This window comes from Pseudochaenichthys georgianus, chromosome 8, assembly GCF_902827115.2.
Source record: "Pseudochaenichthys georgianus chromosome 8, fPseGeo1.2, whole genome shotgun sequence".
In the NCBI taxonomy this organism is placed as follows: domain Eukaryota; kingdom Metazoa; phylum Chordata; class Actinopteri; order Perciformes; family Channichthyidae; genus Pseudochaenichthys; species Pseudochaenichthys georgianus.
Genome location: NC_047510.2, coordinates 5,265,267 through 5,290,963, shown reverse-complemented (window position 1 = coordinate 5,290,963; position 25,697 = coordinate 5,265,267). Strand labels below are relative to the sequence as shown.

The 25,697-nt window shown below is 42.0% G+C and overlaps 1 protein-coding gene and 1 pseudogene across 2 annotated transcripts; one reads left to right on the top strand and one right to left on the bottom strand.

The window, feature by feature from the left end:
• The first annotated feature begins 929 nt into the window (after positions 1-929).
• LOC117450786 (THO complex subunit 6 homolog) lies at positions 930-15,754 on the top strand. Of its 2 annotated transcripts, none has more exons than XM_034088757.2 (13): positions 930-1,060; positions 2,204-2,295; positions 2,830-2,894; positions 3,724-3,827; positions 4,214-4,251; positions 4,370-4,412; positions 5,589-5,660; positions 7,401-7,503; positions 7,624-7,673; positions 9,250-9,312; positions 9,407-9,517; positions 12,211-12,339; positions 15,551-15,754. In XM_034088757.2, the coding sequence occupies exons 1-13, from the start codon at positions 1,046-1,048 to the stop codon at positions 15,629-15,631; spliced, it is 966 nt and encodes a 321-aa protein (XP_033944648.1). In that variant the 5' UTR covers positions 930-1,045; the 3' UTR covers positions 15,632-15,754. The 2 variants fall into 2 exon arrangements, with proteins under 2 accessions (XP_033944648.1, XP_033944647.1); XM_034088756.2 differs by having other exon boundaries at positions 4,364-4,412.
• A 1,268-nt stretch (positions 15,755-17,022) lies between these two features.
• The window catches only part of LOC117451075 (mediator of RNA polymerase II transcription subunit 15-like), a 41,824-nt pseudogene continuing 33,149 nt past the window's right edge, over positions 17,023-25,697 (bottom strand).

Sequence of the window (25,697 nt, the reverse complement as noted above, 5' to 3'; positions counted from 1 at the left end):
GACAACACTTCCTGCCGCTGCTGGCTGCGCACACCGCTGCGCATCATCATGCGCACAAAAAAAACCAGTATGTGTGTTTTCACAATCAGTTTCTGGGTTGTATTTTAATAATGACCCCCCGAGCTCATTCGGGTCATTGTATTACAGACAATCACTGAGTCTCGGTGCTGCTCTGCTTCACCGCTGCCGGGATAACCGAGTCGAGCCGCGCCAGGCTACCGCTAGATCTTCATCCCCTTCATCTAGGCCTACTTCTTCATTAACATCATGGGCAAATGACATTCTGAGGTCGTTTTAATAATCAACAAATACATTAATTAGAAAAATCCTCTGGAGCTTTGTTCTTCCTTGTGTATATGGGGTACATTTTGATTGTCAAAACAATGATTCATGTGTAATTGTATTTGATATGTTTAAAATAGTAATTATTTTGTATAACAAATCTAAAAATGAGCATACATATTTACATAGTTCTACCTTCATAACGTTTTATATTTACTCTATACCTCCCTTAGATATGATGATTTGCAATACAAATAATATTTGTAACAATATAAAGTGTATTATTAATAAAATGTACATGATTTAATTATCTTAATTTATATAGAATTTTGTTTTTTTTCATTCTAGTTCCTAGTTCCTTTTTTCCTTTATTGCCATTTCTTTATATACAAATTCATAATTATAATTGAACCTGCTCTAAAATATAATTTAAAATGATCAAATACATACTAAAACATGTTTTGAGACAAAGTGATTTCATACGGTGTTTTTTTTATCGAATCCATTTTGAGTATAATTGTTTTCTTTTCCTACATTTATGAATTACATTTATCCTGTCGTTGTACATAAAAAAAACACCTCGCTGCTAGAATGTGTACTACATGTGCCAGAATCCTTTGCGTTAGTGCATACGTCATATTCCCTCGACTGCATTCATCTTGTTCCCTCCTCGCATCGTTTTTGTAAAAAAAAAAACTTAAATTACCGACTTTTTGCTCCTTTTGCAGCCGTTATAAAGGCACGAAGTGTCCGTGTGAACAGAATGGGTCCCGTAGAGGTAAACTATCATTAATATGTTCTTAAAACTGTGGAGGAAATTCAATTTAATTTAAAAATCTCACTCACATTTATACTGAAATATGCGCTTAGCTTTCTCGCGCTTGTTGTTTGTTGGAAATGTGGCAAATAACGATAATATCTTATGGTGATTAGTTAGAATACGTTAATACACACTGATTTAAAGTTTAATTAATCCCCTTAGCTGTACCTGTGGCCTTGGTCTTACAAGTTAAGGCTTTGCGGCAAACACCACTTAGAATTCCGCTAAAATGTGTGTTGTGCTTATTAGTTAAACAGCTTACATAAGTTAACACGTTTACATCAACTTCATCTTAACGAAACTATCGTTGGTGTTTAGAATACGTTTTGTTAGCTAATAAACATGCCATTGTTTTCTGCTAAAGTTGGGTTTTCTTGTTAGCTTGTAAAAATGCTCGCATAGGATTACTGGTTAAAATATGTTCTATTAGTGGTAAAGGGACTCCTATTAAATGTGGGTATTGAATCTATTGATTGAATTCGTTAAAAAGTTATATATCTTTTTAAAATGGAACCAAGCACATGTTATAAAGCATTTATTAAGGTCCTTACATCAAGTCCCATTTGGTAACCCGTTTTGTATAAATGTTAACCAGAGTTTGAACTGTATTTTGTAATGTGTCTTTACTTGTATATTGTCTTTTGTCTGAATATGTGACACAGTATTGGTCTTCACTTGTCCTGGAATTACTTAATCATTCAATATTATTAATTGGATAATAATATATATATATATTACTTCTTCTAAAAACCCTTTACGTTTGATAGGTGTGATGCCCAGTAATACATGTATATTACTAATAATAATACTTTTGTGACACTTGATTTTCTTTTCTTTTATCTTTCTTTAATTATCTTTTTATTAATTTAGATTGTTTCATATTTTGTCTAAGTGGGCTTGTACTGCAATTGTACATCTGAGACCACTCTTCCTGCCATCCTGCTGTTTCAGCTTGTAATACCTCCAACAAATGATAGATGGCTGATCGAAGTCAACAGACAGATTTATGTTGGAAATAATGAGCAGAGAAAACACAGAGCTGCTGATAGGATTTCATAAGTTTAATAACGATGAATATTTAATGTGCGTTTGTTGTTGCAGCTCCTCCACATGTCCGTGTTCTCGCAGAGTTTTTCTCCCTGTGGACGATTTCTGGCAGCCGGGAACAACTATGGCGAGATCGCCGTGTTCAGGTCCGACACACAAAACTATGATCATCTCATTAAAGAGGCCCTATTATGCTTTTTTCAGGTTTTCCCTTTCTTGTAGTTTGTGTTCCGAATCCCTGTGTTCCCTCCGGAGGGGGTCTCCCCCACACCCCCCCCCCCCCCCCCTGCCCCCAACGCTTCCATTGGACTCCTTTTCTTACTTCCGTAACATAGTGACATCACTGTGTAAGACTCACGCTTACTTTGGCTAGCGCTCCATAACATTGTACGTAATAGGCTAAGAAGTGGGACATCTCTAAGCGGTTGACCAATCACTACAGAGCTGGCCAGCTAACCAATCAGAGCAGGCTCTGGTTTCAGACAGAGGGTGAAAAGAGGTGCTGCAGCACAGGCCCTATGAGAAATATTAAGAGCTTTTTGAGTATTAAAGCATGGAGACATGTCCCAGTAGAGACACTTCATACTGATATGAACTTGAAAATAAGCAAAATAGTGCCTCTTTTAAACCAAATGTATATTAATAATCATATTAATATATTGGTTATGTTTGGGTTGCAGCCTGTCTGCAGCTCTGAGTCCAGATGCCACAGCCCTGAGTCAGAAACCTGTTCTGACCTTCACAGGTGAGATATAACGCATATCCCCTAACCCTAACTATTTGTTTCATTTGATGGGGCTCAAAAGTTCAGTTATCTTACTGTCATTACCATTGTATACAATTAATGAGAATTGTAAACACATTTTTTTTTTAAGACCTCAGTATACTTTGATTTGTCACACTAGTTAGGGACTAATAACTTTTAATGTTGAGTATTGTATTTTGTGTTATTTTTAGTTTGTTAGTAAGTAATGAAAAAAACCAAGTTAGTAGTGTTAATACATATGTCCTAAAAACGATAGTTTTATGCAGAGGTGTAATAATACACCCCTGTATATATTCTAATAAACCTGTTTATGTTTTCACTTTAAGTGCCTATGTTTATATTCATATTTTATTTGATTTGCTCTTTTGTTGGACATGTTACTTTCATAAAAACAAACATTAGTGGCACTTTGTAAATTAACTACCTTTTCAAAGTCTCAAAAAGGATATAAAGTATTTATGATCAGGCCTAAAGTTGGTTATAAGAGCTAACCCGGAAGTAAGTGGAGAGTAATATTAATATGTATATTTTATGGCAGTTTTTGGTCTTCTAAGGGCAACTTTCTGAAAGTGAGAAAGAGTCACCATTGCTTTACTCCTGCCTTTTCTCACTGTGTGTGTGTGTGTGTGTGTGTGTGTGTGTGTGTGTGTGTGTGTGTGTGTGTGTGTGTGTGTGTGTGTGTGTGTGTGTGTGTGTGTGTGTGTGTGGTTGTGTGGTGTGTGTGTGTGTGTGTGTGTGTGTGTGTGTGTGTGTGTGTGTGTGTGTGTGGTGTGTGTGGTGTGTGTGTGTGTGTGTGTGTGTGTTATAGCTCATGAAGGACCTGTGTTCTCGCTCCTCTCCACCGACTGTCACCTCCTGAGCGCAGGAAACGGAGAGATCAGCTGCTGGAGCTGGAGCGACCTCACCAAGAAGGTCAGACCCTATTTACATTATTATTGGTATTATTAAAATACATCCTCACAGTGATTTGGTGCCCAGTTATTGTATAAAGTACAATCTTAGTGTACAAAGAACAAAGAGTTATTTGTAAAGGAAGTGTATCAGAATGATTTATAATAACAAGATGACCAACAAATGTTTGTATTTATTAAAAAGTATTATTATTATTTTAATATGTATACACTGTATTGATATTATAATCATTGTATTATTGTTTAATATATACATATATTTGTATGTACACACTGTATTTATTGTTTTATATTTTATTATATTATGATGTGTTGTGAAATCTGAATTTGCTGCTTATACTCAGTTAGTAAACTTCACTTAAAGTTTTTCTAATTTTGTCTCTTCAGAATGTGAAACCTCTGTGGACAAAGAGACCGAACTTTAAGTGAGAGACGCTTTCTTTCTGTTTGAATTACCTCATATTTTATTATAATATTTATTATTATATGTTGCTGTAATAAGTGAGCAAAGAGCTGACTGAAGTTTTTATTCCTAAGATCCAGTCTAGAGATACCGGAGATCAACGCCATGGTCCTAAACACCCGGGTGAGAACACACACCTAATATAGTTATTAAGAAATATTTGTACTTTGTAATATCCTTCACTTGTACCCAAGTGAAGGAGTTCAAGTATCTCGGGGTCTTGTTCTCGAGTGAGGGAACAATGGAGCGTGAGATGGGCCGGAGAATCGGAGCAGCGGGAGCGGTACTGCAGTCGCTTTACCGCACCGTTGTGACGAAAAGGGAGCTGAGCCAGAAGGCAAAGCTCTCTGTCTACCGGGCCATTTTCGTTCCTACCCTCACCTATGGTCATGAAGGATGGGTCATGACCGAAAGAACGAGATCGCGGATACAAGCGGCCGAGATGGGTTTTCTCCGCAGGGTGGCTGGTGTCTCCCTTAGAGATAAGGTGAGAGGTTCTGTCATCAGGGAGGGACTCGGAGTTGAACCTCCTTCGCGTCGAAAGGAGCCAGTTGAGGTGGTTCGGGCACCTAGTTAGGATGCCACCTGGGCGCCTCCCTAGGGAGGTGTTCCAGGCACGTCCAGCTGGGAAGAGACCAAGGGGTAGACCAAGGACCAGGTGGAGGGATGATATCTCTTCGCTGGCCTGGGAGCGCCTTGGGATCCCCCAGTCAGAGCTGGTTGATGTGCCAGGGAAAAGAAAGTTTGGGGCTCTCTGCTGGAACTGCTACCCCCGCGACCCGACCACGGATAAGCGGGAGAAGATGGATGGATGGATGGAGAAATATTTATATTTTATATGTATAATGACTCAAAAATGCGTAAAATATTATATACACTCACTGGCCAGTTTATTATTAGGTACACCCGTTCAACTGCTCGTTAACGCAAATATCTAATCAGCCAATCACATGGCAGCAATTCAATGCATTGAGGCATCCAACTCTGTACTAGCAAGGTGTACCTAATAAAGTGGCCGGTGAGTGTACTGTATGTAATAGAATCGCCCAAAAATCCCTCATCAATACCATACATTTATGCCAACATGAACTCATATTTTTTTATTAATACTAAGCGGTGGTATGAGAAGCAAAATGTGATTATTTTTTTCTAGAGAATATGAAGTCAGAATTGTTGATAATTCTGCATTATTTTTTTTAACATTCCCTCTAAATATTTGTGCTGCAGACTTGTATTTGCGTATAGTACTGTAGTGAAAGTATGCTTCCCCTGTATGAGGCCGATGGTTCTGTGTTTCAGGATAACAGTCTGGTGGTGGGAGGAGGAGACAACAACATCCACATACTGGACCTGGAGCACGGCATCTTCAAGGTGAGTCAGCTTCACATGCAGCTTCCAGTCAACCTCCTGTCAGCTTCATGTCAGCCTCCAGTCAGCCTGCAGTCAGCCTCCTGTCAGCCTGTTAATTTCGTTGACTAAAACTGACGAAATATGTTCGCCAACGACCTTTTTTTCCATGACGAAAACGAGACGATGACGAGACAGCAGTAAACAATAACTGTAACGAAATCATCATGCAATATCGTTGACGAAAAGTGACGAGACGAAAATGTAGTTTACTAAATAAAAACTATGACAAAATCTCTCTTTACTTTCGTTGACGAAAAATGAGGAGACGAAATATTATCAAAGATAACGTTAAATCTCTGATAGTCAGTTTTTCTCCCAGCAGTTCCATTCCGGTGCTGCGGTAGCTGTTTCTGTGCTGCGCGCGGCGGTACATTTGAATTACACCGGGCAGCGGCACAATATGAACTGTCAGGAAGACTCGGGTCTAACCTTTATATATACAGTCTATGGGTCTAACTCATGGTCTAACTCATGGTCTAACTAACCTTATTTAACAGAAAATAAAATGGCAACAACAGGGCTTGGGAGCAGTGGTCGCGTTAACCGAATACCCCCCGTCAGCGCGAGTGAGTGATACATTGTGCACTCGACGGATAATAATGGATTATGACGGAAATGTTACGATCCTGTCCGTCAAAATGAGTGACAACGAAAAAGTCCAAAGCCACCACTGCTTGGGAGAAAGAAACGATGTGATATTTGGGCCCATTTTCGCTACAATGAGGCGGAGAAAAAAAGCGAATGCATTGTTTCATCAGAAGGGAAGCAATGTGGCCAAAACACAGCTGGTAAAACACCACAAACCTGAGCAGATACTCTCTGCAAAGCTGCTTAATCATTCAACCTGTGTTTTTCATCAAATAAGGACAAGATATAATCTTATTTATTTATATACTAAAATGACAAATTATTGGTTTTGGCTAGACTAGTTTCACTGAAATGTTCTATATAATCTGAAGACTAAAAAAGACTCAACAGTTTTCATTGACAAAAAGTAGACTAAAATAATTAGTTTTCTTTGACTAAAATAAGACTAAAATGCTCAGACTTTTAGTCGACTAAATCTTGACTAAATAAAAACAGGATGAAAGTGACTAAATATGACTAAAACTAAAAAGGAAATTTAACACAGGACTAAGACTAAAACTAAATAAAAAAATAGCTGACGAAATTAACACTAGCCTGCAGTCAGCCTCTTGTCAGCCTGCAGTCAGCCTCTTGTCAGCCTGCAGTCAGCCTGCAGTCAGCATCCTGTTAGCATCCAGTCAGCCTGCAGTCAGCCTCCTGTCAGCCTGCAGTCAGCCTCCTGTTAGCATCCAGTCAGCCTGCAGTCAGCCTCCAGTCAGCCTGCAGTCAGCCTCACCTATAGCTATCTATAACTTCCTGTCTGCTTTAATACAACTATAAAAACTTCAAACAAATTATATAAAAATGTAAACCAACTACACGTGTATATATTTTTTGTAAATTAATAAAAAATTAAACTTAATACATACAATTTTAAAACGTAACCCTAATACATAAAACGTAAGGGCATTAAACTGTAACTGAACTAAAGAAAATTGTAAAATGATGCAAAATATATATCAAATGTTTTAAACAGCTATTACTATACCTTTATTCAAGAAACAACAAATATACTTTATTCCAAATACTAAATCAAATAACTTTATTTTCCCAAAAAAATGTGTGTGCGTGCAGGCAGTGCTGCAGGGACACTCAGACTACGTGCACTGTTTGAGTGTGAGAGAGAGGGAGGCAGAGATCCTGTCTGGGGGGGAGGACGGAGCTGTGAGGATGTGGGGTGAGTCACCTTTTCTTCTTCTTCCCCTTATTATTATTATTATTGTTGTCAGTGATAAGTAATGTCTCATCTAGCAGCAGACTGTAAACGTATTGTTAATTTCTCCGATTTGTGTTCCAGACAGTAGGACGGGTCAGTCTGTGCATTGCGTCGAGATCTACAAGTACGAGGTGAGGGAACAGCCCACAGCTTTAACGCCTGATACTGATATATATTATATATAATATATATACAGCTCTGGAAAGATAAATAGACCACTGCAACATTATCTGTTTCTCTGGATTCACTATTTATAGGTATGTGTTTGAGTAAAATGATTTATTTATTTGTATTCTATAAACTACTCACAACATTTCTGAGTGTTGGAATTCAACAGACACTGGAATGGAATGGCTGCCATACATGTAGAGATTGAGATTTAAGAAATATTTGTTGTGGTCTCAATTTTTTTCAGATCTGTGTATATATAATATATATCAGTATATATATACAGTGGAGGAAATAAATATTTGATCCCTTGCAGATTTTGTAAGTTTGCCTAATGAGAAAATCCAGAAATTGACATTATATTAACTGGGAAATAAATATTTGATCCCTTGAGAAACCCTTGTTGGACAGCAGAGGTCAGACGCTTCTTGTAGTTGGTCTCTCTCTCTTCCTCCAAACACGGCGTGTCGAGTTGATGTCAAAGATCAACATGTTGGTCTCCTCTGACCACGTCACCTTCTCCCAAGCCTTCTCTGAATCATTCAGATGCTCCTTGTCAAACTTCAGACGGCCTCTCATGTCCTTCTTGAGCAGGGGGCCTTCAGGCGCTGCTGGATCTGATCCATGATGGTGTCGTGTGTTACCAATAGTTTTCTTGGTGACTGTGCTCCCAGCTGCCTTGAGATCATGAACAAGTTCCTCTGTGTAGTTCTTGGCTGATCCCTCACCTTCCTCATCATCACCAAGACCCCACAGGGCCAGATCCTGTGTGGAGCCCCAGACCGAGGGCGACTGATGCTCATTTTGTCTTTCTTCTTCTTCTGAATAACGGCACCAACAGTTGTCTCCTTCTCACGAGCTGCTTTCTGATGGCCTTGTAGCCAATCCCAGCCTGGTGCAGGTCTACAGTCTGAGGTCCTTAGACCGCTCTTTGGTCTTGCCCATGGTGGAGAGGTTGGAATCTGATTCTGTGGACAGGTGTCTTTTAGCCAGGCAACAAGTTGATATAAGGAGTACTTTTTTAAAGGACTGTGGAAAAGCCAGAGTCCTTGTTGGTTGCAAGGGGATCGAATACTTATTTCCCACAGTTAAATGCAAATCAATTTCTATCTTTTATATAATGTAGATTTCTGGATTTTCTTTTTGATATTCTTACTCTCACTGTTCAAATAAACCTACCATTACAATTATAGATTGTTAATTTCTTTGGGCAAAGAAGGGATCAAATACTTGTCTCCTCCGCTGTATATAGCAAGTATCTCTTAAAAAAACGAATTTCACTTTTGAAAAAATGTGTTTCACCTTACATTGATTTGAACTCTTACTCCATCTCCTTTATTCTTTCACCTCTCTTCTTCATATTTTTCCTTTCTTCCTCCCTTTTATTTTGTGCTCCTCTTGCTCGCCTTCCTTGCCACCTCCTCCTCCCATCTCTGTTCTTTATATGTAGCTGCATCTCAAAGTCATCCACCCATCAGCTCTGCATTTGTAAAAGTCTTTAAAACGGTGGAAAAGTGAACAGACTCTGGTGTGTTTCAGAGTTGTGCTCGACCTCAGTACGGTAAATGGATCAGCTGTCTGACCACCGACTCAGACTGGATGGTAAGGAACTAAAAAGTATTAAATTAATCATAGTTTTATTCTCCTTATGATTATCCCCAATGATCACTACTAATGGTGTGGTTGTGTCCTGCAGCTGTGTGGTGGAGGTCCGTCTCTGTCTCTGTGGCATCTCCGCTCTCTGTCCCCGACCTCCATCTTCCCTCTGACGGGCTGCCAGAGACAGACGTCCTTCTACCAGGACATGGTGAGACCCCGCGTTGCACACACACACACCGTGACACATGTTTTTCTGATGCTTGATGTCCCCTAAACACGTCAGTAGATCCCCCACTGGTGACTATGTGCAGTGTCTTTAAAACAGCTGTTGCCAACAACTGTCTAAGGAGACTACTAAACGTCATCGCATCGAACATTAGCCACCTTTAGCTTAGCGGTGTTGATGTGAAGACGTGACCAAAATGTAATTTGTTTATAGCATAACGTTAGCTTTGAACTTCTGGTTATTACATTGCATTGCATTTAGCTGACGCTTTTATCCAAAGCGACTTACAATAAGTACATTCGACCAGGAAGACACAACCTTGAAGAAAACAGAATCATATAAGTACATCAGGTTTCATAGAGCCAATCATTTCAAGTGCTGCTCAACTGGCTTTAGATAAGCCAGTCCTTTATTAGTATATAAGTGCTTTGTTAGTAATTCTATCGCTCGAAGTGGAGTCGAAAGAGATGAGTTTTCAGTCTGCGCCGGAAGGTGTGTAAGCTTTCTGCTCTCCTGATGTCAGTGGGGAGCTCATTCCACCATTTTGGAGCCAGGATAGCAAACCCACGTGTTTTTGCTGATGGGAACTTGGGTCCCCCTCGCAGCGAGGGTGCAGCGAGTCTTTTGGCTGATGCAGAGCGTAGAGCACGCGCTGGGGTGTACGGTTTAACCATGTCCTGGATGTAGGAAGGGCCAGATCCATTCGCAGCATGGTACGCAAGTACCATTGTCTTGAAGTGAATTCTAGCAGTTACCGGAAGCCAGTGGAGGGAGCGGAGGAGCGGCGTGGTGTGGGACAATTTAGGAAGGTTGAAGACCAGACGAGCCGCTGCATTCTGGATGAGCTGCAGAGGTCGGATGGCACATGCAGGTAGACCAGCCAGGAGGGAGTTGCAGTAGTCTAGGCGTGAGGTGACGAGAGCCTGGACCAGAACCTGCGTGGCATTCTGGGTCAGCTGGGGACGTATCCTCCTGATGTTGTAAAGCGTGTATCTGCAGCAACGGGTTGTAGCAGCGATGTTTGCAGTGAAGGACAGGTTGTTATCTAGGGTCACACCCAGACTCCTTGCAGTCTGAGTCGGGGAAACAACAGAGGTGCCGATGTTGATTGTCAGGTCAAGAGTGGGACAATCTTTTCCCGGAAGGAAAAGCAGTTCAGTCTTGTCAAGGTTGAGCTCGAGGTGATGAGCAGACATCCACTGAGAGATGTCAGCTAGACGAGCAGAGATGCGTGCGACGACCTGGGTCTCTGAGCGGGGAAAGGACAGAATTAATTGGGTGTCGTCAGCGTAGCAGTGGTATGAAAAACCATGCGGGCTAATGACAGATCCGAGCGAGTTTGTGTACAGAGAGAAGAGGAGAGGACCAAGAACAGAGCCCTGAGGGACCCCTGTAGTTAATTGACAAGGGTCGGACTCCGACCCTCTCCAGGTGACCCTGTAGGTGCGGTCTTTGAGGTATGAGGTGAGGAGGGAAAGTGCAGAGCCTGAAACTCCAAGTTCTTGGAGAGTGCGAAGGAGGATCTGATGGTTCACCGTGTCGAATGCAGCAGACAGGTCCAACAGGATGATGACAGAGGAGAGGGAGGCTGCTTTAGCAGTGTGCAGTTCCTCAGTGACAGCAAGGAGAGCCGTTTCTGTGGAGTGACCTGCCTTGAAACCAGACTGGTGCGGATCCAGAAGGTTGTTCTGATGGAGATAACAGGAGAGTTGTTTAAAGACAGCGTGTTCAAGTGTTTTAGACAGGAACGGGAGGAGAGAGACAGGCCTGTAGTTTATAACATCAGACGGGTTGAGAGTGGGTTTCTTTAGGAGAGGGTTTACTTTCGCCTCCTTGAGAATGTTTGGAAAGTGACCAGAAGTTAGAGAAGTGTTGATAAAATGGGTGAGACGTTTCATCATTATACAAGTTTCATGTGGAGATGAACCAAATCCAATTGAAAAGTCTCAAAGAAAAGAAACATGAAAACAAATACTAAAGTCTAAATGTCTTAATCTCTGTAGCATACGTCAGACATGAGAAAAGTAAACATTTACATTTTAACTCAACTTTTCGGTTTCAAAATAAAAGCCCTTTTGTGTTTTTCCGTGGACAATATCTCTTCAGTTGTTAAAGGTGGGGTTGGTAAGAATGGAGAAACCAGCTCGAGTGCGCTAGAATTTGAAAATACACAGCCGCAAAAAATCTGCCTGTTCCTTCAGACTTCCTCACAGAGCCCCTCCTCCAACACACACGAACGCGCACATGACCAATGAGGGCACGAGGTAAGTTTGTGCACAGATGGAAGGCTGACAGGCAGGTAGGCCATCCAGTTATTTTAGCCGGGCCGGCTCAGATGATTGGTCGTGCTTTTTACAGCGCCACGGCTTCCACAGATGACTTTTTTTTATGGATTTTTGTCAAAGCACTTCAGATATTCATTGCTATCGGGATGTTGAGAGCATTCCATGGAATACAACAAAAAGTGTATCTCGAGCGGGTTTCTCAAACTTACCTACCCCACCTTTAAGGCTTTTATTCGGAAATATTAGCAGGACAATGCTGTGGATACTGTGACTCCATGAAATAATAAAGTACTAGGTTTTTAATTGTGTATTATTATTCTTTATTACACCTTTTTATGTTTAAACTGAGTATTAATTAAAACATGTACATCCTACCTTCCTCCTCTGTAGATCCTGGCTGTGGGGGAGGGCCCGTCTGTGGCTCACTGTCTCCTGGGGGGGGAGGTCAAGGCTCAGATCCCCTGTACGCCACAGAGCCTCAACACGCTGCAGCTCAACACCAACAGCGCAGAGCACCGGGTGAGACACTGAACGCACCACAAGTTCAATAACATACATGTTACATCTGCGGTTACTTCACAGTGAGACAGTGAATGCACCGCAAGTTATTGTGTTTTTATTGGTGTATAATATGGGGAGCCACAGGTGCAAACGTGCAGCTTCAGAAACCATGCTAATATATAAACACAAATGTGCCAAAACACACGCAAATGAAGAAACATCATCACCAACTTGAGGAAACATCCACAGCGTTTACTAAAAGCACTGCATAAACAAAATGCTTCAAGAGGCTTAAAACACAACGGAGCCCAAAAAGAGACGCACACAGCTGGGACCGGAGCGCTTTTTGATGTGCAGGGATGATAAGGTGGCTAACTTTCCCTGTTGGCAGAGTCAGTCTGTTCCATAATTGTAAGTGTTTTGTCAGGATATTTGAACATATTAGGTTAGCTATAGCTAGCCATGTTACAGCTAATCATGTGATAGCTTTGTTGTTGGAAACGTACTTAACATGTACGTATTATTGGCTTTCTTGAACCGCGACAGTTGGCAGGGTTCGTACGGGTGCTTGAAATCCTTGAAAGTGCTTGAAATTTGACGTGGTGTTTTCAAGGTTGGGAATGGTGCTTGAAATTGAGATAAAGTGCTTGAAAATGTAAATGCTTTACTTTTACAATAAATTGCTCTCTGACTGAATAGTTCGCTTTTTAGATTAAAAGAAAATAATTGCTTCGCTTCTACATAAAACAGCTCCGCCGCGGCCTTCCCACGCTATGCGCGCGACCTGCAAGTGTGTGTGTTACGTGTGACCTGGGCCTTCTGATGAGAGATAGATGACTGTGTGCCAGGAGGTTGCCCTTTCAACGAGCGTTGGCTAGCAGAAGACAAATACAAGCCATGGCTAAGACGAGGGTCAAGCCCACGAGTAGCCTCCTGCAAAGTTTGCAACATAACGATGCGAGAGTCTGCGCTGACGAGCCACATGAAAGGTACGCCGTAGTAGAGCATTTTAGATTAGGCTAACGTTGCATGTTACGTTTGTTTAAGCTAACGTTAGCGAGCTGAATAGCGAACTCGATTGAGGGATAATAATAATTGCAGGGGACAATCATTTCAGAGGAGCGTACCTATGTTATGTGCGTTACAGTCGCCATCCTGTGGTGTTCAGAGGATGAAGCTCTCACGGCATTTCGTGTTATAGTCACGAAATATAATCTATTGATTCGACACAGAGCGATTTTGAAAGCAATGTATTTCTACTGGTAGTATGTTTCGTGCCTAAACCAAATGTGACTTGCTCTATCGAAATCAGTCACATTGACCCGAAGACACATTTTCGTTTGTATTACTGGTCTGGGGGAAGCTCGCCAGTGTGTGTGTGTATTTTTGTGTTTGTGTACCGGGGAAACACTCACAAGAAACACCGGCTGTTGTTATGCCTGCTGTGACTTTACATTAGTCCGTTCTCTGCTTGTAATTATGCCGAAGCTTCAAAGTTGTATTTATCATCTGAATTTGCCGAAACAAGTTTAATATTCTGAAAGCCAAGACTTTGTTTATTTGAAAACAGATGAAAACAAACTGTCTTTTATATAAAATTGAAGTATTATACAAGTAAAACTACATTTGCTTTAATCCCATGTAATTGTAGAATGAACACAGTCTTCCTTTGAAGATGTATAAGTCAGGTGTCTTGAGTAGTCAGCATTACCTAAAATCATTGGACACATTTGTAAATATTATTTTCCACTTGTTCCCATTGTTAGTCTATTTTATGCAGCTCTGCGTGATTTTGTGGCTACAATTCAGACTAATACGCTACCAGAGGTGGAATAAGTACTCAGATATTGTACTTGAGTAAAAGTACAAGTACTCAGATCTTGTACTTGAGTAAAAGTAGAAGTACCAGAGTGTAATACTCTGTTACAGTAAAAGTCCTGCATTCAAAATGTTCCTCAAGTAAAAGTAGAAAAGTATTCTCATCAAAATATAGTTAAAGACAGTAAAAGTAGTCGTTGTGCAGATTGGTCCATTTCAGAATAATATATATGATGTGTTTTATAATGATTGATCATGAAAGTGTTCTCAAAGCTGGTGAAGGTGCAGCTAGTCTGAATGACTTTGTAGACTGCAGGGTAGCTGGTGGATTTACTCCAGGTGGAACTAAAGTCTGATTTAACACTTGATTATATTTCACATCATTCATCCAGATCTGTGAAGTAACTAAAGGTATTAAATACATGTAGTGGAGTAGAAGTACACCATTTACCTCTGACTTATGTTTACTGCCAACCTAAAAGTACCTCAAAAATAGTAATCAATAATGTATTGAAAAGTTATTTGGCTGATTGTTGTATATCGGCTCAGACAGGTTATATGGGAGGCCCAGTCTACGTACAGATCACTCATTTTGAAATATTAAACTTAGTTTTCTTTTCTTTAATTTGTCATCCTCGTGTAGAAGGCTATCACGAAACACACATGTGGTTGTTTATAGCATAAAGAACATCTGATTTAATGTGAGGTAGGAAATAATCATTTGAGTATGTGTATATAAATATGTAATTTACAACAGCTGTAAGATGCTGAAAAGATGGAAAATGCACCTTGAAAATGATTGAATTTGACTTTGGAAAAGGTGTAAGAACCCTGTTGGCCAACTCAACATGCGCTCCGGTCCCGGCTGTGTGCGTCACTTTAGTGTCGCTCTTCCGTTCTGCAGCGTCTTGCAGCGTTTTGTATTTGCAGCGCTTTTACTAAACGCTTCGCCTGGCGTGTCAAGATGGTGAAGATGATTCTTCATTTGTGTTTTTATACTTACATCATTTCTGAAAGTGCAGCTCGTAAACCTAATGTAAATGTTTTTGCGACAGTTATCTTTGTCGTGTTTGCACCTGTCAGACACCGTAGTTATAATCACCTGACACATATGGGGTGTTTGTGGAGTGAGCCCTTCGTTGCTCCTGAAGTGTTAAAGGTCCCGCGTCACGGCCACTTCTACTGATCATAGGTCCGTTGTTGAGCTCGACTGGAATAGATTTACATTGTTCCAAACTCACATTGGTTTCTCACAGCATCTCTGTCTAGTCTGTGTATTCACTCTGTCCTACACGGCTTGTTGGAGCTCCTTCTCTAAAGTATATTGCATGTTTAGAGCAGACAAGACACTGATCCAGAATACTGAATTTATTAAATAAAAGATTAATAAATGTTTGTATTTTCTGTGCAGATGCTGACAGTGGGAGGCAGCAGCAATCACATCGACGTGTTCACCAACCTGTCGTACAGAGCCTTCTCCCTCAGCTTCTGACTCACACACACACACACACACACACGTTTAATGATGTATGAATATCTGTATTTCTTTGTTGGAAAATCACCTGACAACTTTTGTACCATTTAGTCTGAAAATAATAAAATATGTCTCATTTTATACAGTTTTTATAATTATTATGTTCATTATCTACAAGGTTCCTTCAGTTTAAGGCAAGTTATATTTAAAACATTTTTATAATGTAATTCTGAGTTCAATAGAAAGGCTTTACAATAACCAACATTTGAGGAAAAAAACCAAATGATGTGGCTTTAGAGAAAAAAAAGTCAAAATGTTGATTTGAACATCAAATATTTCCCTATGTTCTTATCGAGGAGACGTCAACATTTAAAGGGACCCGATACTGCTTTCTGGGGTTTCCCTTCCCCGTAGTGTGTTATGTTTGCATAACATGTGTGCATGTTAATGGTCTGCAAAGGCTAAAATCCCTGTGCCCCCTCCGGAGGGAGTTTCTCCAACCAGTTCAGAGTGGTGTGTGGGTGCAGGTCTGAGTGTAGGGTTTTAAGGGGGGCGGGGGAATGAGAATCTGTAAGGATGCAGAGAAAAACGTACCTTGAAGTCCCAGCAGGCCGGGAATGCAGGAGCGCCTGGGTTCAGTGCGACCAGAAACACTCCCCAAACATCCAACTGGGTGATTAGGCTGCATCAGACTTCCACTTCTTCCATGTTCTGGAGTTCAGTGTCTCCTCCACAGCTCACAGCTGTGACTTGTCTAATTAGCTTCCTCCAGCTCTCAGGTGTGGCTTGTTTAGCCACTCCCCATCGGATCAGGGAGGGATTATTTATATTTCCCCTTCCTGCTACACCTCCATTGGACTCTTGTTTACTTCCCGAACATAGTGACATCACTATGTTACACTGGCGTTTCGATTGGCTATCACTTCAACACATAAATGATCAAGGCTAAGGGGCGGACCATCTCTAAGCAGTTGACCAATCACAACAGAGCCGGCCAGCTAACCAATCAGAGCAGACTGGGCTCTGGTTTCAGACAGAGGGTGAAAAGAGGTGCTGCAGCACAGGCAGTATGAGAAAAAGAAAGCTTTTTGAACATTAGCGCATGGAGACATGTCACAGAGGCACAACATAATTATGAACCTGAAAATGAGCAGAATAGGGTTTGTTTAAGTGACATTAATGGCATATTTTGTTAATTATAATTATTACCAATTATTTTAAGATTTCAGAGATTCTTGTTGAGATTAATATTTGTTATTTTTAACTACCTTCTCTACATCCAGCAATTATAAAGCTGATGTTTTTATACCAAATGTTAAATGATTGTTGCTTTAATCCAACAACAGTGAAACTGAAGCTGTTGCAGAAAAGTACACATTTTGTCTTCAGTGACTGAAACGGTTTCTATATTTAAAAAGTTGAACAGAAAAGTTTTTATTCATGATAGCAAAAAAATATGTTTATATTTTCATTTGAAAAGCAAAGTAGAGTTTTTTCTTTACAACAGCGCTCTTCTGTGGTACAAAACTGAAATGACATCTCAAACAGGAAACGGAATAAACAGAAGCAATGTGATGCATTCAGGGAGCAGAATATAGATCGGGATAAATGACCTTTCAGGCGGTCCGGTTACTGTTTTTTTCCCTTTTTGTGTTCATGTTATATACAAGCTGCTAAAATCTGCTCTCTGTCTATGGGACTTCTGAATGCAGCGTGGAAGAAGTCATTTCTGCAGGCGAGCAAACGTCTGAATTTACCCAGAATGTATCAGGAGAATGTCGGGATCAGAATACAAGATATCAGTCACGGGGCGTTCATGGGACAGCTGCACATGTATGACGAGGAAAAGTCCTGCAGGTTCTGTAGTGTATTGGGGGGGGGACTCACGCTGTGTCCACACCAAACCAGATTACACTGCTTTCTGGTTCATAATTACTACTCAATGAATCTTGTTTTTGTGTTTGCTTTTATGAAATGTTTGTTATTGTATACTTTATTTGGGTTTTTGAAAAGTGCTTTATAAATTAAATGGTTTTTTTTCCTGATCAACGTCAATGCAAAGACGCGTCTCCCTATTCGAAGGAGAAGTGTGTGACGTTAAATTAGAAATAAAGGAATGATTATTGTCATTGTTAAATGCGGTGGAGTTTATATCATTTTAGAGACGCACATTATACATAGAATATATTTAAGGGATGCCAGGGTGAGGAACATTGGCCACCGGATAACTTACACTGTACTTACAGTAGACATTTAGCAAGAAAAATATATATGTTTTACTTTGCACGTCCTCCACACAAGAAAATACCAACATTTTACTGACTTTATCAGTTTCTCTTTTAGCATTTGGTTAAACCTAGATATGGTCTAGTCAGTAAACTCCCTGATTTTCTCTTTACTGTAGCCCTGACGCTTTACAAAGTTCCATTTTTTGGTTATTCACGTGGGTCTTGAACTCCTCAGCGATTATTCACCAAATGGGTTTTATTCCTGAGTAATGTAATTGCTGTTTGTCCACGAAACACCGGGTAAATACTTCGGCCCACCTAATATCTCTATGTATAAACAATAACATCGCTGCCGTATTTAGAGGTTATTTTAGGCAGCTAACGTGTTAGCATAGCCACGATCAAACTCCAGTGAGAAAGACCATTTCAAAAGCGGTTTGGTCCTGCATTGAGTCAGATTCTTTACAAATAGCCATCATGATGGAGTAACTCAGTAAAGCATTAGCGGTAATGATGCAATGGTTGGTGTGAACACAGAGAGGAGGAGGTGTCTGCAGGTTGGGTCAGGTGATGGGTGGGGCATCAGGCAATGGTGGGCAGGGCTTCAGACAGAAGTGGGCGGGGCTTCAGGCGGCAGACAGGCAGGCCTGCCGGACGCTCTGCGCCCAGGTGTTCAGCAGCTCCGTCACAGAGTGTTTGTCGGGGAGCTGCAGCAGTTTGGACGTCATGTTTCTGTGCACCGTCTTCAGGAAGTTGTTGGCGTCTGGAGGAGCACAGGGTCATGTGATCAACAACACATGTATCTGTTATTCAAGTAGATCATGATCAGCATCTCAGTTTAGAGAGATCTGAAGACGAAGATATACACGTAAAATGACGGCATAAACATATATAATCATATATTTTGATGTTAATACATAATCATGATCAGAATATTATAATTAATGAGAATTAAGGTTTAATGTTGCTCAACCAGCAAGCTGTTGTTCCAATTTAAAATATTTGCTTTGATAATATTAGCTTTCCTTCAAACAACTGAATTTATTCAACCCACAAAAACATCACTTTATGATCATGATAATGTGCTAATTAACTTTCTCCTTATTCTAATTTTATTTTTAAGCATGAATGAATCAGTGTGCAACTCGATTTTGACAAGCAACTGGACATTCTAGAATTGTGTGAGTAACATTCTGTTTTTAGACTTCTCTGTTTCAGTGTGTGTGCTCTGTATCAATGCTCTGTAGTTGATCTGACTGGAATTGTGATTTTAAATCTCAAAAGCGCCACAGTATCTGTCTTGGGAAACTTGGGACAGGTCATTTGACTGAAACCTTAAAACTGAACTAACTGACTGCTAGGGTTAACTTTGATTTAAACATTTGTAGAATACTAAGAGCTTTATTGACTAGGTGTAACTGTATTAAGGGTTAAACTCATAACTTTATAACTTAGTGTTTAATGTAATTGTAAAACCATTGGGCCACTGAAAAGACAATAACAACTCAGGAGGGAGCCAGTCTCGATTGAGGCCCATCAGCTCTGATCTGCGGCCACTTCCCCCCCAGAAACTGTATTTAAGGCTGCAGCCACACGAGGACAAAAACGTCCGTTTGCGTTACTGTTTAGTGTCATATAGACCGTTCGGCCACACGAGGACGACCGAATACGGCACTAAACGACTGAGGAAACGACAACGGGTCCCAGGGTGGATAGAACGGCATACGCAACTCTCTGGGGGGTCAAACGGCCCGTGTGTGCGCCCTATCCGAACATTTTCAGATCACTGATAGTGATTGCGCAATAGCCCCGCCTCTCCCCACCTCTTCTGCTCACCTCCGCATACCCCCGCCGTGCTGAAGTGTTTGGCCGCGTCAAAGTAAACTGCACACTGAATTCAGATTATTTATCTTTCTCTCGATATGGACATAAACGCGAGTGAAGTCTAATCTGACAGGACGGAGACACGCAGCTCTGCTCACCTGCAGCCCCTCCCGCTGCAGCAAAACACACACTTCAAGTCAGATCATCACCCTTAGCTATTTTAATGACCTCTCAAACTAAACTAGTTATAAATATGTTTATTTTTACTGTCGGCCGGGTCACTCATTACTGGATCAGCTGCTGCATGAGACAGACACTGGCGCTGTCCGAAGAGAGGGAGGAAAAAGAGAGGCTCCGTGTATTTTATCATTATATTATATAGAGTCGTTATTCATTTGTTTTAAAGCTCAATAAATAACAAAGAAGACCTTTGACCGGCACTTTTATAATTTTGTCCGGAAGATTTAAACTTTAATACACGCTGACTGGCGAAAAACGCTGCCCGGTTCCCTCGGCCCCCACCGCGGAGAATAAACAGAAGGGCAACCATGACAACCATGCTTCTTCGCAGCTTTTCTGGAGGAAGTTACAGCGCCACGTAGAGGCTCCTGCATATGTACTGCAGCTTCTCCAGCGGTTGGAGCTAAACGGAGCGGTCTCGTGTGGGCAGACACTATCCGGATAACTATTGCGTGTGGACGGAAGCTTGTTTGCGATTGCGTTTGCGTTAATCCTATGCGTTTAGCCGTTTTCGTCCTTGTGTGGCCGCAGCCTAAATCTCATCCTGATCACTGACCTGCCAGTGTGCAACTCGATTTTGACAGGATAACAACTGGTGACTTCTAGAATTGTGTGAGTAACATTCAGCTTTTAGACTTCTCTGTTAAGTTAAGAGTTAACTAATTAAAGGGATGTGGCCCCACAGCTGTGAGAACTCAGCAATCAGGCGTCCATTTTAGGTAGCACTTTCCTGGAGCGTCAGCTTCAGCGTCAGACAGACGGAGACTGACAAAGACAAAGGAGTCCTGCTGGAGTCACGAGGGAGGCAAAGAGGAGGCAAATCCTACTTTGATTGAGCTAAGTATCGCTGGTGTTTTATTTTATTTTATTGTTTAGCCCCTCATGCTATAATCATGTGTATTTTCTCCATTCCTGTTTATGTGTCTTCTCGCAATTATCACTGGCCCCGTGTATCTCGTCATCGATATAACCGGCCTGCTCTCGTCTATCCCACGTGCTCCACTGACATCCAACATCTAGTTTCAGGCGGCCTGTGGAACTGCCAGTCAGCTGTTCCTAAGGCGACTTCATCTCTGGCTACGCCTCCCTGCAGACTCTGGATTTCCTTGCTCTCACTGAGACCTGGATTACTCCATCCAACACATCCACCCCAGCAGCTCTCTCCACAGCACATTCCTTCTCCCATACACCCAGACCCACTGACAGAGGAGGTGGCACTGGTCTCCTGCTCTCTCCCAAATGGAGCTTTTCCCTCTTCAAGCTACCTAACTTCGCTCCTTCCACCTTTGAATTCCATGCCGTCACAGTAACCCATCCTATACAATTAACCATTGTTGTTCTCTACCGTCCACCAGGCGCCTTGGGGGACTTCTTGGAGGAATTAGATAATCTCCTCTCACACATCCCTGAAACCGGCCCTCCCGCTGTACTTCTCGGAGACTTCAACCTCCAGACGGGGAAGATAGACTAACTAACATCTCTGTTAACCGCCTTTGCTTTCTCACTGTCTCCGTCCCCACCCACTCATAAAGCTGGCAATGTCCTTGATCTCATATTCTCAAGGAACTGCACTACTTCTAACCTCTCTGTAAACCCGCTCCACACATCCGATCACTTCTTCATTTCATTCTCTCGACCCCTTTCCAAACATAACAAACTAATCTCTTCTCATCCTGCACCTGTCCGCCGTAACCTTCGTTCCCTCTCCCCCTCTACATTACATTACATGTCATTTATCAGACGCTTTTATCCAAAGCGACTTACATACTCAATACTGTGGACAATCCCCACAGGAGCAATTTGGGGTGAAGTGTCTTGCCCAGGGACACAACGACTATGACTGCAGTGGGACTCAAACTTTCTACCCTCTGATTCGAAGTCCAGCACTCTATCCACTGAGCCACACCTTCCTCTACCTTTGCCTCATCGGTGCTCTCAGCCCTCCCTTCCTCTGACTCGTTCCAACTCCTGCCTCCAAACTCTGCTGCGGAAACTCTCCTCTCTACTCTCTCATCCTCTCTGGACTCTCTCTGTCCTCTCACATCTCGGCAGGCTCGTCAGTCCCCTCCTGCTCCCTGGCTAAATGACGCACTGCGTGCTAATAGAACCGTCCTTAGGGCAGCAGAGCGGAAACGGTGGAAATCCTAACACCATGACGACCTCCTAACCTATCAGGCTCTCCTCTCCTCTTTCTCTTCTTCGATCTCTCAGGCAAAAAGCACTTTCTTTCAAGATAAGATCCAATCTTCCTATTCCAATCCCAAAAAACTATTTTCCATCTTCTCCACCCTCTTGGACCCCCCAAAGCCCCTCCCCCCTCCTCACTTCTGTCAAGCGACTTTGTTAACCACTTTGAAAAAAAGGTTGATGATATTCGCTCTTCTTTTTCTGACTCACCTTTACTCAGCGCTGGGTCACCAGACCCTCCTTTCACCCACACACTAACCTCCTTCTCCCCTCTCTCTCCAAGTGAGGTTCTTACCCTCATTACCTCTGCCCGCCCTACCACCTGTCCTCTGGACCCTATCCCTTCAAACCTCCTTCAGACTATCGATCCTGATATTCTACCGTTTCTCACCCATTTCATCAACACTTCTCTAACTTCTGGTCACTTTCCAAACAGTCTCAAGGAGGCGAGAGTAAACCCTCTCCTAAAGAAACCCACTCTCAACCCGTCTGATGTTATAAACTACAGGCCTGTCTCTCTCCTCCCGTTCCTGTCTAAAACACTTGAACGCGCTGTCTTTAAACAACTCTCCTGTTATCTCCATCAGAACAACCTTCTGGATCCGCACCAGTCTGGTTTCAAGGCAGGTCACTCCACAGAAACGGCCCTCCTTGCTGTCTCTGAGGAACTGCACACGGCTAAAGCAGCCTCCCTCTCCTCTGCCATCATCCTGTTGGACCCGTCTGCTGCATTCGACACGGTGAACCATCAGATCCTCCTTCACACTCTCCAAGAACTTGGAGTTTCAGGCTCTGCACTTTCCCTCCTCACCTCATACCTCAAAGACCGCACCTACAGGGTAACTTGGAGAGGGTCGGAGTCCGACCCCTGTCAATTAACTACAGGGGTCCCTCAGGGCTCTGTTCTCGGTCCCCTCCTCTTCTCCCTGTACACAAACTCGCTTGGATCTGTCATTAGCCCGCATGGTTTTTCATACCACTGCTACGCTGACGACACCCAATTAATTCTGTCCTTTCCCCGCTCAGAGACCCAGGTCGTCGCACGCATCTCTGCTTGTTAGCTGACATCTCTCAGTGGATGTCTGCTCATCACCTCAAGCTCAACCTTGACAAGACTGAACTGCTTTTCCTTCCGGGAAAAGATTGTCCTACTCTTGACCTGACCATCAACATCGGCACCTCTGTTGTTTCCCCGACTCAGACTGCAAGGAATCTGGGCGTGACCCTAGATAACAAACTGTCCTTCACTGCAAACATCGTTGCTACAACCCGCTGCTGCAGATACACGCTTTACAACATCAGGAAGATACGTCCCCAGCTGACCCAGAAAGCGACGCAGGTTCTGGTCCAGGCTCTCATCATCTCACGCCTAGACTACTGCAACTCCCTCCTGGCTGGTCTACCTGCATGTGCCATCCGACCTCTGCAGCTCATCCAGAATGCAGCGGCTCGTCTGGTCTTCAACCTTCCTAAATTGTCCCACACCACGCCGCTCCTCCGCTCCCTTCACTGGCTTCCGGTAACTGCTAGAATCCACTTCAAGACAATGGTACTTGCGTACCATGCTGCGAATGGATCTGGCCCTTCCTACATCCAGGACATGGTTAAACTGTACACCCCAGCACGTGCACTCCGCTCTGCATCAACCAAACGGCTCGCTGCACCATCGCTGCGAAGGGGACCCAAGATCTCATCAGCAAAAACACGTGGGTTTGCTATCCTGGCTCCAAAATGGTGGAATGAGCTCCCCATTGACATCAGGACAGCAGATAGCTTACACACCTTCCGGCGCAGACTGAAAACTCATCTCTTTCGACTCCACTTCGAGCGATAGAATTACTAATAAAGCACTTATATACTAACAAAGGGCTGGCTTATCTAAAGCCAGTTGAGTAGCACTTGAAATGTTGTTGCTCTATGAAGCCTGATGTACTTATATGATTTTGTTTTTTTCAAGTTTGTATTTTGTTGGTCGAACGCACTTATTGTACGTCGCTTTGGATAAAAGCGTCAGCTAAATGCAATGTAATGTAATGTAATCATATAGTTACTTAGTGCAGCTAAATGCTAATTCTAACTAGCTCCCTATTATTATTATTTTTTGTTTTCTCTTTCCTGTACTGTGTTTTCACCCCCCCTGCCTGAACCGCCACCATTGGACTCCTTTGTTTACTTCCAGAACATAGTGACATCACACTGCTTCTATTGGCTAGTGCTCCAACACATTGTAAAGAGGCGGAACAGCTCTAAGCGGTTGACCAATCACAACATTAATGCTGATCTCCCAATATCATATTTCTATTAAATATATGTCAATCAATTTTTTAAAGCTTCAAAGATTCTTGATGTGAAATATTTCCATGCTAGTATTGCAGATTTTTGTCCTGGCCTTGGGCTTTTTCTGACTTCTCATAGCATTTAACCATCAAGTATCTACAAAATAACCGCTATAGCACACATTCAGGACGAAGAACAACAAGATGATGGTGTATTATTATTTTAGCTGGAGCAAACATGTTTTACTGTGAGCAGTTTCAGAGACTTTGTATTTAATACCTGATTAACATAAACCGCTTATTTTTCATCTTTGATTTGTCACATTGCCCCTGATTAAATAAGAGGTGCTCTCACCGTAACGGTCCCCGTCGTCGGCCCAGTATGGACTCTGGTCGGGATAATCTGCAGGAACGCTGAGCTGCAGAGGAGGAACGCTGGGAAGGTTTTTATCATCTGAGAACACACACACACACACACACACACACACACACACACACCACACACACACACACACACACACACACACACACCACACACACACACACACACACACACACACACACACACACACACACACACACACACACACACACACACACACACACACACACACACACACACACACACACACAATTAGAACACCCTGCAAGCCCAGGGTTTCCCAGCTAAATCGCTTCTTTAAAGCTGTTGCTCCCATCCAGAATACTTGCCAGCAGTGTGAACCTGGAAATGTTGTACCCCAAAGTTTTATGTTAGAAATGTATAGTATTGGTCAGCAGCACATAGATATACACACGTTTTTCACATGTAAATATATCTAATATGTATATATGACCCAATATGTATACATGTTCATTTGAATTAATTTCTTATTCTATAGTTACTTAACTGTATATAATTGTATTTGTATCTTTGATTTTATCTTGAATTGTATGAATCTGTGTTGTCCTCTTTGTCATTCTTACCCTGTTGCTGTTAAACTACTGAATGTAGTATTAGTATTCCTTTTATTTGTCCCGAGGGGAAAATGGGTTGCAGCACATCACAAAGGCATTTAAAAAGATAAGACAATACGTCACTGACAACAACATAGACACAGATTAAAGCAAACAGACATAAGAAAACCAGATATCGGCAGACATGACAAGGGGCCTATAGGCCATCATTTTTCTTTTCTTTTTGATTTTCTGTTTTGTTTCTTTTTGGCTTCGTTTTTGTTTTGTTTGTCTAACATCTCTCCCAAATGTAAAGCGTCTTTGGGTTCAAGAAAAGCGCTATAGAAATAAAATATATTATTATTATTATTTGCGAAATAGGGGGGACAGGGT

Coding starts and splice junctions, on each gene's coding strand:
- LOC117450786 (XM_034088756.2), top strand. Junction 2,895..3,723: donor ACCTGTTCTGACCTTCACAG/GTGAGATATAAC, acceptor TGTGTGTTATAG/CTCATGAAGGACCTGTGTTC. Junction 9,313..9,406: donor CCACCGACTCAGACTGGATG/GTAAGGAACTAA, acceptor TGTGTCCTGCAG/CTGTGTGGTGGAGGTCCGTC.